Below are 12,262 nucleotides of genomic sequence, written 5' to 3'. Positions count from 1 at the left end.
ACTTCTCAACCCACAAACACCAAAGACAACAGAGAAGCTACATCTGGCACCTGTATCATGGTCCCTGTATCCTGTTGAACAGTGGATGCCTACAGCCTATTAGTCATCAATAATGAAAACTACAGATAGATTTATACAATCCATCTAGCTACACAGATCGAAGAGGCTACTGCCTCTCCTGTGAGTCCTGCAATTGGCTACCAATAGAGAAGCCCAGTCACAGAATCACTAATTCTAAAAAATAACCTGTACTTAAGCATCCTATAACATTTCTGTACTTAAAATATCCTGGAAAATGATCATTAATACTCTGCAAGAAGCCCTCCCGTGAGAAGAAACCATACAGGCAAGTCATTGAAATGTGGAAAAACAGAATGAGACAGAGACACACACGGATGAGAAATCGCCTTATGTCAAAATGCAGTATTTATTGACATCAAGGGTGTGTAATATCAGTAAAAAACCACACTGATTCATTTACTATTTCTTTCCTACTCTCTGTGATGAGCATTATTTGGGGATGACCATACAGGAGGGCAGAAACAAAGAAGGAATTTCATTGCTGGCCTACAGAAAACATCTGGCCTACCCTTAATCTGGCCCCTCTTTCTCTAAGAAAAGAGATGTTTTACTTGAAAATCAAATAATAGCATGTACATGTTTAGAATTTTAAAACTATTGCTAATAGGCTGAACCCCCCCCAAAAAAGAAAATAATTCAGGACAGTATTACAGTAATGGATATATCTGACAAGTGTCATAATGGGGCCAGGAAGGCACAAAAGTACCATGCTCCTGGCATAATCTAAATCAGGAATTCTAGTGCTTGAGTCAAAATCAGTTAAGCAGGAAACTGGGATGAAGTAAGGAAGGTGAAAAGTACGGCCACTCAGACAGACCTATTACTTGTGAAGTGAGGACTAGTGAAGAACTAGAGGGCCAGAGTATTCAAAAAAAGAATTGAGAATGCTAAAGACTGTAAGCTAGGTTCTGAATTCAGAAGAAGGAATAACCCAAAGGACTATAAATGACAGCAACAAGAATCTAGATAGGATTGTGAGATCATAAATTTAGAGTTAGAAGAGACCTCAGGAGCCAACTTATCCAACTATCTCATTTAACAGGGAAACTGAGGCCCAAAGAGGTAAATGACTTGCCCAAGGTAATAAGTGATGCAATGGGAAAAGCACCTGATTTTGAGTCAGAGGATTCAGGTGCAAATTCTGCCTCTGACACCTGGGTGACCTCAGGCTTCAGTTTCCTAATCTGTAAAATAAAGGAGTTGGGTTAGATGGTCTTTACCATCCCTTTTAGCTCTAAATTTATAATTCTGTGATCCCAAGAGACTGAGGAAATGCCAAGTCCAATGTTCTTTCCCTTATACCATGCTGCCTCTCTACTAACTAAACTTTCTATCACTCTACAACCTTTCACCCTAAGCCCTATGCTTCCCTTTTCTCCTCAGTTTTATATTTCCCTTTGCTGATACAGACAGACTTAGCCTCTCCCTCATTTTCCACCACTCTTACAATGGTATCTATCACACATTGCCTTGGATAGTCAATCATGCAGCAATGGGAATGGGTTGCTAAGAGAGACTGTGGATGTTCTTTCCCTGGAGACCTATAAAGCTACAAGAGATACCATTCTGAATAGGACTGTTTAAATTGGGCCTTACTTGGAGGCCAAGGGAATTAAGGAATTCTAAAGGTCCTATACTCCCAGGGACTCCACAATCTGCAATTAAGTATCCCTTCTGATCATTGCTGGGCCCATGGTGAAGTATTTCCAATTTGGCAGAGCCTTACACACTTGTTGGCAAAGCTTCCATGAGCACAAGATCAAACCACATGAAAGTATGGCATCAAAGCAAGCTAAGTTTGAAGAGATTTGTCACCGGGTAAGACAAAAAAGTGATGAATTTTGGGGACCACAATTCTCAAACGACCATCTTGGAAGTTGTGGAGATGGTCCAATAGGTTGGTTCCAGGAGTAATCTCATGAATGAAAACACAAATCCATGAAGTACTAAACTAAACCAAACTTCCTAGAAATCCAATCATCATTTCATCATCATTCATATTATTCACTGGCATAGATGTAATTTCCTGTTCCTGTATTTCCCATTCCCCTCCTCCCAACAAACTCTTCCATCCAGCAACACTGGCCTCCTTGTTGTTCCTTAAACATATGACATTCCATTTCCTGACTTCACGTAGTTTCACTGGCTCTCCCCCATGCCTGGAATGCTCTCTCTCCTCATTTTTGCCTCCTGGCTTCCCTGGCTTCCTTCAAGTCTCAGCTGAAGTCCCACCTTCTGCAAGAAGTCCTCCTTAATCTCAGTGACTTCTCTCTCAGCCTACTCTCAATTCATTATATATATATACACACACATGTATATATGTATGTATATGTACATATACACACACATATTATATATATGTGTGCGTATGTATATATATTCATGTATACATACATACATACATACATATATACATATATATATATATCTTGTTTTTACATAGTTGTTTTCATGTTGTCTCTCCTTCAACAGACTGTGAGCTCCTTTTGAGCAAGGACTGTTTATTCTTTGTCTGTCTTCGTATCCCCAGCGCTTAACATGTGCCAGTAGATGCTTAATAAATGCTAGCTGACTAACTGACCATCTTCTAAAGCCTTAATAATGGAAACAATATTGAGCTGTTGAAGAAGAAGGAAACATAGAGTTAGAACAAAGGAGACTCTGACAAACCCTAACTCTGAAGGAGAATGCATTCCTCTGTTATTAAGAGTGTTTTCTGACAGTTTGCACAAGAGACACAGTAAAGAATCATTTCTGGTCTTGGCTCTATCACACTGAGCAGTTAGGACTAGTTCAGGGGTGGGGAACCTGCATCCTTGAAGCCACATGTGGCCCTCCAGGTCCTCAAGTGTAGCCCTTTGACTGAATCCAAACTTTACCTCTGGCTGCATTTGACAATCTAGAGGGCCACATGTGGCCTCGAGGCCACAGGCTCCCCACCCCTAGTAGTCACTTCTCTGTCAAGCTCCATTTCTTTCCTGGTAAGAATGAGATGAGATATTTCAAACTCTCCAAAAAACATAGCTATCCTGTGTAATCTGCCTATAAAACATTCCACTTTCATTCACTGGAAAAAAAAAACATTCATTGAATGTCCACAGTGTGTGAGGCCCTGCTCACTTATAATTCAGCAGAGAAATGACAGGCATGAAAACCAAAGGACAAGGAGCTTGTGATAAGTGCCAGACAAGGGTATTAATCTGGGATGAATTAAGGTGCTAGGGTCAAGACTAGAGCTAAGGTGTCTTGAGTCTAAGAACAAAGGCCTAACTTGCTGTGGAGCATCAGGCAAATTAAGACACCACTAACAGGCCTCAGTGATCATACCAGATCATGCCAAAGATCCCTCTGTAACAGTGGTTCTGAAAAGGTATGCTAGGATTAACCTTGTAATTAATTGCACATAGATGCATGAGTCTCCCAGCTCTTCCCATGGTGTTGCCACCTTTCATACTCGGTATACACTGACTGGGTGTTACCTGAGGGTATGGCACATTAAACTCGAATTTATACTGGGTTTCACTGGCTGGCAGGGGGTAGGGGAGTGACATCATCAAGTTTAGTCTTCCTGTCCATCCCCTTCCCCTCATCTTGGTGATTCTCCTCCTTACCCTAAACTCTTGTCCCTTGCCCTCCTGCTATGACATAGGACCCCCAAGCCCAGGTGGCCCAGAGAGACTTCAAAAAATCAGCCTTAGGAAAGGGGAGTAAAGGCCCCAGGCCCCTAATGATTGGCAGCCCAGGGCTGTAAGGAAATGGGCAGCAGGTGAGGTAGTTAGTTCTCTGAAGAGGAAGGAAACGTCTCCCCATCCTGCTGCCTAAACACAACCCCAGTGGCGCTGTGTTAGTTCTGGTTCTGCCTCCCAGCAACCCACCGGGAAAAAAGCCTAGAATTCTATTCCAAATTTGGAGAGGATTGGGATGGAGAAAGGGGAGATCAGCACTTCCTGAAATCATATCCATTACTACTCAGATTCTGGGAGGAGCTCCTGGGGTCTCCCATTTGCCTGGGGGTGAAGAGTTCATTTATTCAATTACTACCACTTATTAAACCTGTATTATGTGTAAAGAATGGTGCTAGGCCTTGGGGAAGAGTCCTTACCTTTAAGACCAAAGGTCCCTGAGATCGATGGCTGCTCCCCAGTGAACTTCTTAGGCGTTTTTTGTTTCCTTCCTGACTCAAGGGAGAGAAAACAAGAATACCAAATCTGGTTAAATAACCATAGAGAAAAGGGTGAACCTCTAGTGCCACCTCTCATCTAACCAGTCTAGGGACCTCCCCCCATCCCAAGGACCATTCCTACCCAGCTATATCAATGCCAGGAATGGTACAGAGGGGACTCCAGCCCCTCCATGCCCACTGCAAAGATAGATGTGGAGACAGATGCAGGTATGGGGGCTCTGAAGTGTTCCCCTTGCTCATCCTGGGCTCTAATCTTACTGTGCTTGGAACGCTCAGGGTCCTCTTCTGGGGGTGATACTGGGCCTGTGGCCTCTTTGCTGCCTGTAGCCTTGGTAGCAGGTGAAGCAATGGCCTCTGCTGCAGTCATATGGAAGTCCTTACTCTCACATGTGTCTAGGGCACACTCTCCATTCTCTGGGTGTAGATCCCCTTCTTTCTCCAATTTTGCCTGTTTTGGATGGACGGGGCAGGTGTCCAAGCCCTCAGCAGCCCTGGAATTCATATACACAGTGACCTGGAGGAGTGGGGCTGGAGCCTTTAAAGGAGCCATTCCTTTTATCCATCCCAACCTGTAGCTAAAGTGTGTCCTCTCTCCCCATTCAAAACAGAACCCCAACCCAGCTGAGAGGTTGGGAGAGGCAGATACCAGACATATCCGGACCCCATATATACCTCTTCTTACCACCGCTCCTTCCCACAGTTCTTTGCGCTTTGCTCTCCGGCTTGTTCATCGGCAACACTTTGCTGGGTGATGCTGATTTGCTGATTGGAATTGGCTTGCTGACAAGGACAGGTTTGCTGGATGGGAAGGGCTTATTGATTTGGATGGGCTTGCTGGTTGGGAAGGGTTTGCTGGGCAGAATAGGTTTGCTTACTGGCACCGGCTTGCTAGGTAGGACGGATTTGCTGACTGGAACCAGTTTAGTGACTGGGACAGGCTTGGTGACTGGGACAGGTTTGGTGACTGGGACAGGCTTGGTGACCGGGACAGGTTTGCTGACTGGGGCCACCTTGGTGACTGGGACTGGTTTGCTGACCGGGACAGGTTTGCTGACCGGGACCGGCTTGCTGACTTGGACTGGCTTGCTGACTGGGACCGGCTTGCTGACTTGGACCAGCTTGCTGACTGGGACCGACTTAGTGACTGGGATAGGCTTAGTGACCGGAACCGGCTTGCTGACTGGAACTGGCTTGCTAACTGGAACCGGCTTAGTGATGGGAACTGGTTTGCTGACTGGGACTGGTTTGCTGACTGGGACCGGCTTAGTGACTGGGACTGGCTTGTTGGTCTGTACTGGCTTCCCAGGGGGTGCAGCTTTAGGCAGGGGGAAAGGCCTGCTGGCTGGGACAGGCTGGTCCATGTGATTCCACAGTCTGTGCTTCTCTAGCTGAGTCTTTGAGGTGAAGGCAGCTTCACAGTAGGGGCATGGGTATGTCAGCTTCTCAGAGATGGCACCCTGAAGAAAGAGCAGACAGAGCCACATGTGCCCAGGGATAATGTGACCACAGAAATAGTGCAAGTCCTGTAGGTGATGCTCCCACTGGGGGCAATGCAGTCCCCAAGTTCCTTATCCCCAGATCCTGAATAGCACACAGGAGGTGGAGAAACACAAGGAAAATCCTGTTCTTTGACATTTCCTTTCTACTCCCAACTCCTAATCCCCAGCCTCAAACCAGAGGCAAAAGAAAAAAGAGCTATGGCTTTTTTTCATTCCCCCAGAAAATAAACAAAGTAATCAGACATGTGGGCAAAGAGGAACAACAAAAGCAGTTTGGGCTAAACTTGAACAGGGTAGAAAAAGAAAGCATGCAAGATAACTGATACCCCTCTGTTATCATTCATCTCCCATACAGCTCAACATAGAGCCCATGCACAGCAGACACATGGTTCACATGTTACAGATGTGTTTAATACAATATACACATAGCCACACATGCAAATGCTATATATCAGCCTATCCATTTCCAGGGTGGCAGAAATGCTACCCTGACTACATTCATTTAGTCATTCAATGAATATTATTCAATACCTAATGTGTGCATAGTCTTGTGCAAGGCACGGAGAGAGACACAGAAATGAACAAGACATAATCCCTGCCTTCAGTCATGCTACAAGAGGGTGATGCAGGGATTGAAAGAAGGAAGAGACCAAGTCTGACTAGAGGGATTTGGAAAGACTTCCTAGAGAGGGTGGCCTGGAAGGTTAGGTAGGAATCAGACAGATGCTAGCAGTCATGGAGAAACACTGGGAGCAAAGGCACGGGGATAATAAAATAGAAGCCTTGAGTTCTCATGTAAAGGCTGGAAAGGGTAAGAAAGAAAGAGGTAGGATATTTGGTTGTAAGGATAGGGGGATATCTAAATCAACAAACTTCTCCTCCGAAGGACTTCAAGATTCCTGAGGAGTTGGAGGGAGGCAGAGAGAAAGAGGAAGAGATTGCTTCTGCATCTAAGTGGGAGAGGCTAACAGCTGGAATGACAACATGCCCAGAAAGCTCCTTAGGCACTATAATTTGGACCAATGTGCAGAAATGACTCAAAAATACCGATATCTTAACCTGGAAATACTCATTCTGGTAGCTAAACAAGGAAGGTGTAAGAGAGGGCATAGGGCACCCCCTTCCAGATCCCTGAGGAGGATCAGCAAAAGCAATCCCAGAAGCCAGGCATAGGGATGGGGAGGAAACAGAAGAAAAAACAATTGTGGGGATTCTGGGGGAGGACGAACAAAAACAATCCCAGAATTGAGGCATGGGGATGGGGAAGAAAGGGAATGAGTAGCAATACTGGGACAATCCATAAACAGAACCTACTAAATATAGGGGTTGTCCCTTGAGGTGAAATCTTATACCACTGAGAATCATGTCCTCTAGGCCTGGTCATTACACAAAGATTTCTGACCTTTAGAAAGATGCTCATACAGAAACATTCATGATACATGAAGAAAAACAGAAGTGTTCTGAAACATGTCAGCATCCAAAACAGATATATTTTGATTTGTACAACCCCCTGCCCCTCCACTCCCTCCCCACCAAAAAAACCCACCCAGAACTTTTCAGACAGACAATGGGCCTCTGTGTGTGTGTGTGTGTGTATGTATATATATATGCAAAATACACACAATACATATATATATGTGTATGTATACACACACACACACACACACACACACACACACACACACACCCATATCTGTAATGCTTTATAAATTTAGACCTGAGGTTTTAAGGCCAACGTCCTTAAAGTCTCCCTACTCCATCCCTCCTCCCTCATCTCCATTAGTTTCTCTTCTTTATTCTTCCCAAATCCTAAACTCCATTTGCATCAAGAAGACTTATAATATATACCTTTTAGCAGGCCCCACTATCCAGCCAATGGTCTTACCCCCTGGCAACGCTGATAATGGTACTTGAGTCCATAAATACTTGGGAATTCCAGCCAGCACCCTGAGTTTGGACACTTCACCCGAGAGTGGGCTTTGAATTCATCCTTCCATTGGTTCATCAAGGAGAGCTGGGGTAGAAAAGAGATGAAATATCCAGGAGTTTATATTGTCCTTTATCTAAACTTTGCCCAAGCCCAGTGCATGCATTTGCACACAGCAAGCACTTAATCAATGTCTGCTGAATAAAACCCAGGTGAGCTTCCACTCTCCCATTTGTAACAGGGACATCAGTTATCTAACATACTTTTCTTTTCTTCCCTCTTCAAATTTACCCCCGATCAGCCCTTTTCCCTCCTCTACCCACATGTCTGATTTCTTTATTCATCCTTAGGGGAAACAAGAGAGAACTATACCATACTTGACCTACTTCCCTTTCAGGAAACAATAGTGACAAGATGGACCCTCAACCAGGATAGGGTTCACTAGCCACCCCCACCCCCACCCCTTCCCTGTACCAAATAAGCCCTGGGCAGGGAAGAGGCCATTTTAGCTACATGGCTCTGCCAGGGCCCCTTGCCTTAGAACACTAAGGACCTTAATTGGCTAAAACTTCAAAGCTTATTTGCTTTAAAAAGATTTTGTTCAGTCATTTTTCAGTCGTGTCCTACTATTGATGACCCCAATTGAGGTTCTCTTGGCAAAGATCCTGGAGTGGTTCGCCATTTCCTTCTACAGTTCATTTTATAGATAAGGAAACGGAGGCAAATAGGGTTAAGTGACTTGCCCAGAGTCACACAGCTAGCAAGTGTCTAAGATCAGATTTGAACTTACAAAAATGAGTATTACTGACTCCAGGCACCACACTCTATCCACTGCACCACCTAGCTGGTTCTTTAAAGAGATAACTTAAAAATTAGAGGGAGGCAGCAGAGTACAGTGGAAAAAGCACTGCCTCTGGAGTCAAAAGTGGTTAGGTTCAAATCCTGCCTCTGATGCTTACTACCTGTGTGACCTTCACTTTCCTGGGCCTCAGTTAATTCATATGTAAAATGAAGGAGTGACACTAGATGGCTTCTAAGGCTCCTTCCAACTCTTGATCGATCTATGATCCTAATAATAGTGATAAAGCACTTGAAAATCTGTACAGTACTTTACAAATATTATCTCATTTTATCCTCACAACAACCCTAGGAGATAAGTGCTATTATTATCCCCATTTTATTAGATGGGGAAACTGAAGCAGACAAATGATAAGGATCAGTGACTTGTCATATGGCTAGTAAGTGCCTAAGGTCAGATTGGAATTCCTGACTCCAAGCTCAGGGCTCCATCCACTGCACCACCTAGCAGCTATTTTTCCTTAAGGAACACAGATAGCCTCCACTGTTGGGGGACAGAGGGAGGCAAAGGTGTTTTCACTCGGTCTAAAAAGAAGCTTAGATTGGGAGCATTCTGGACAGTGGAGGGTCAGACACAGGGTTAGCCAAAGCTTGCCAGGGGCTCAGCAGTGGTAACAGTTTTATGTCAGAAGGGTATGGGAAGGAAAGAACAGAGACAGGGTTTCAGGTTGGGGAGAAGCTCACAGGAATGTCTCTCAGTGCCTGGTTCTCGACCTTTGGCCGTCCTTTCTTCCTGCCCTCCATCTTGTCACTAGTAGAATTTCCTGTGAACAAAGCAGAGGCAAGGATTGTTGAACTTGGGAAGGGAGGAGATGCCCTCTGCCCTCCCTTCACCCCCCAAAGAATGAGAAGTTTCTGCTCAAAACTGAAACGGGGCAGTTATGTCCCTAGAAGGGCAGAGTTTATTCCCTTAACAATTCCTGTGCATTTTTCTGGAAATGAAACTAATGCCTACTTAGATCTAAAGTTATCTCTTTATCTATGATATAGGTATCTTAGATGTATCTATTTATTTATATTTTTTCTCCTCCATCAGAATGTAAGATTTCTTGAGGGCAGGAACTGTTTTTGCCCTTTTTGTATCCCTAGCACTTTGCATACTAACTGACACGTAATAAGTTCTTAATACCAGTTGAAATACTGAAGGGGATATGGGAAAACAGGTATATTAATATACTATGAGTGGAGCTGTAAACTGGTCCACACATTCTGGAAAACTATTTAGAACTGTGTGCCCCGAAAGTCACTAAACTGTGCCTACCCTTTTTGACTCAGCAATACCACTACTAGACCTACACACCAAAGAGATCAAAGAAAGAGGAAAAAGAGCTGTATAAACAAAAATATTTCTAGCAGTTCTCTTTGTAGCAGCAAAGAACTGGAAGCTAAGGAGGTGCCCACTAAGTGGGAATATCTGAAAAAATTATGCTATGTAAATTAAATGAAATACTATTATGCCATAATAAATGATGAATCATAAGCTATTCCCCAATAGATAAGTGGTCAAATGATATGAACAAAGTTCTCAAAAGAAGAATTTCAAACTATTAACAACCATGTGAAAGAATGCTCTGATCATTAATACCAAAGGAAATGTAAATCAAAAAACCCCTAAGGTTTTACCTCACACTCTACAAATTGTCAAAGATGAAAAAAAGATGGCAATAGTCAATGTTGGAGGCTGTGGGAAAACAGACATACTACTGCACTGTTGTTGGATCTGTGAGTCAGTATGACCATTCTGCAAATCAGTTTGAAATTACACAAATAAAGTGAATAAAATGTTCATACCCTTTGCCCCAGAGATTCTACTAATAGGCGTATAAGCCAAGAAGTCTTTGACAAGAATTAAAATCCCCATAAACACCAAAATATTTATGGCAGCATCAATTGGGGAATAGCTAAACAAGCTGTGGTACATAGAGTAACACTGTGCTTAACAACAAATATGATAAATACAGAGAAGCATAGAAAGACTTACATGAACTGATGCAGAGTGAAGTAAGCAGAGGCAAGAAAACAATATACACAATGACTACAGCAACATAAATGGAAAGAACAATAACTGCCAAACAATCAAAAGTGAATGTTGCAAAATTACAAAGAATAAACATAATCCCAAAGAAGGGATAAGAAGTCACCCTTCCCAGATACTTCTTTGAAGGAGCAGGTCAGATGTGGAACATTTCAGACTTTCTCAATATATTAATCAGTTTTGCTGATTTTTTCCCTTCTTCCTCTTTTTCTTAAAAAAATAACCTTGCTATATGAAATAGCTCTAAAGATATTGGATGAAATTATAATTAAGTAAAAACAAAAGATTAATAAAATATATTTTTTGTTTATTTATTAAAATACTTTTAGTTTTCAACATTGATTTTCACAAGAGTGAAAATTTGAGTTACAAATTTTCTCCCCATTTCTACCCTCTCTCCCACCCTAAGGTGGCAAAAATTCTGATTGCTTCCTTTCCCAGTCTGCCTTTCCTTCTATCTTCCCATGCCCCTCCCCCCATCCCCTTTCCCCTTATTTTCCTGTAGGGCAAGATAGATTTCTATACCCCATTGCCTGTGTATCTTATTTCCCAGTTGCATGTAAAAACAACTTTTTTAAAAAAACATTTGTTTTTAGAACTTTAAGTTCCAAATTCTCTCCCATTCTCCCTCCCCATCCACCCTCCTTGAGATGGCAAGCAATTCAACATAGGCCACACATGTATAGTTATGCAAAACACTTCCATAGTACTCATGTTGTGAAGACTAATTATATTTCCCTCCATCCTACCCTCCCCCTTTATTCTATTTTCTCCCTTGATCCTGTCCCTTCTCAAAAGTGTTTGCTTTTGACTACCTCCTCCCTCAATCTGCCCTCCCTTCTATCATTGCCCCCGTTCCCCCATCCCCTTCCCTCCTATTTTCCTGTAGGGTAAGATACCCAAGTGAGTGTGTATGTTATTCCCTCCTCAAGCCAAATCTGATGAGAGCAAGATTCACTCATTCCCTTTCATCTGCCCCCTCTTCCCTTCCATAATAAAATGTATTTTAATAAAAGAAATAATCAAAGGTATAGAAGCAGTGAATTTTGGGAAGACTCACATAAATTGAAACAGAATGAAGTGAGCAGAACCAGGAGAACAATTTATACAATAATAATATTGTGAAAACAAACAATTTTGAAACACTTAAGACCTCTGATCAACAAAACAATCAGCAATGATTCCAGAGGATGGAGGATGAAGCGTGCTACCCATCTCTTGACAGAGAGCTGATGGACTCAGTACGAAGAATCAGACATATTTTTTGTTGTTTGTTTTTTTTTTGGCAAGGCAATTGGGGTTAAGTGACTTGCCCAAGGTCACACAGCTAGTAAATGTGCCAAGTGTCTGAGACCAGATTTGAACTCAGGTCCTCCTGACTCCAGGGCTGGTGCTCTACTCACTGAGCCACCTAGCTGCCCCCAGACATATTTTTTGGACATGGCCAACATGGGAATTTGTTTTACTTGACTATGCATACTTGTTATAAGAGTTCTTTTCTCTTTTCTTATTAATATGGAGGAGGGTTAGGAAGGAGAGAAAATAGATTTTTGTTAACCATATAGCATCTAATTTTAAAAAATGCTTTTTGGTTGATTGATAGTATATTAGAAGTAGGGAGAACAGCCAGGATAGATCCACATTTCTCAATTTAGTTATGAACATTTCTCAATTATCCA

The 12,262-nt window shown here is 42.7% G+C and overlaps 1 protein-coding gene across 2 annotated transcripts in view; it reads right to left on the bottom strand.

Annotated features, from left to right (window-relative positions):
- The window catches only part of ZNF512B (zinc finger protein 512B), a 36,102-nt gene that overhangs the window by 15,073 nt on the left and 8,767 nt on the right, over nt 1-12,262 (bottom strand). For both annotated transcript variants that reach the window (XM_036748294.1, XM_036748295.1), the window contains exons 3-7: nt 9,233-9,312; nt 7,649-7,777; nt 4,937-5,721; nt 4,523-4,755; nt 4,184-4,255 (exon numbers count right to left, since the gene is read on the bottom strand). In XM_036748294.1, the coding sequence (XP_036604189.1) occupies nt 4,184-4,255; nt 4,523-4,755; nt 4,937-5,721; nt 7,649-7,777; nt 9,233-9,312 (1,299 nt within the window). The remainder of the gene's footprint in view (nt 1-4,183; nt 4,256-4,522; nt 4,756-4,936; nt 5,722-7,648; nt 7,778-9,232; nt 9,313-12,262) is intronic.

Source organism: Trichosurus vulpecula, chromosome 3 (assembly GCF_011100635.1).
Source record: "Trichosurus vulpecula isolate mTriVul1 chromosome 3, mTriVul1.pri, whole genome shotgun sequence".
Classification (NCBI taxonomy): Eukaryota; Metazoa; Chordata; class Mammalia; order Diprotodontia; family Phalangeridae; genus Trichosurus; species Trichosurus vulpecula.
This window is presented reverse-complemented; position numbering and strand designations above follow the sequence as displayed.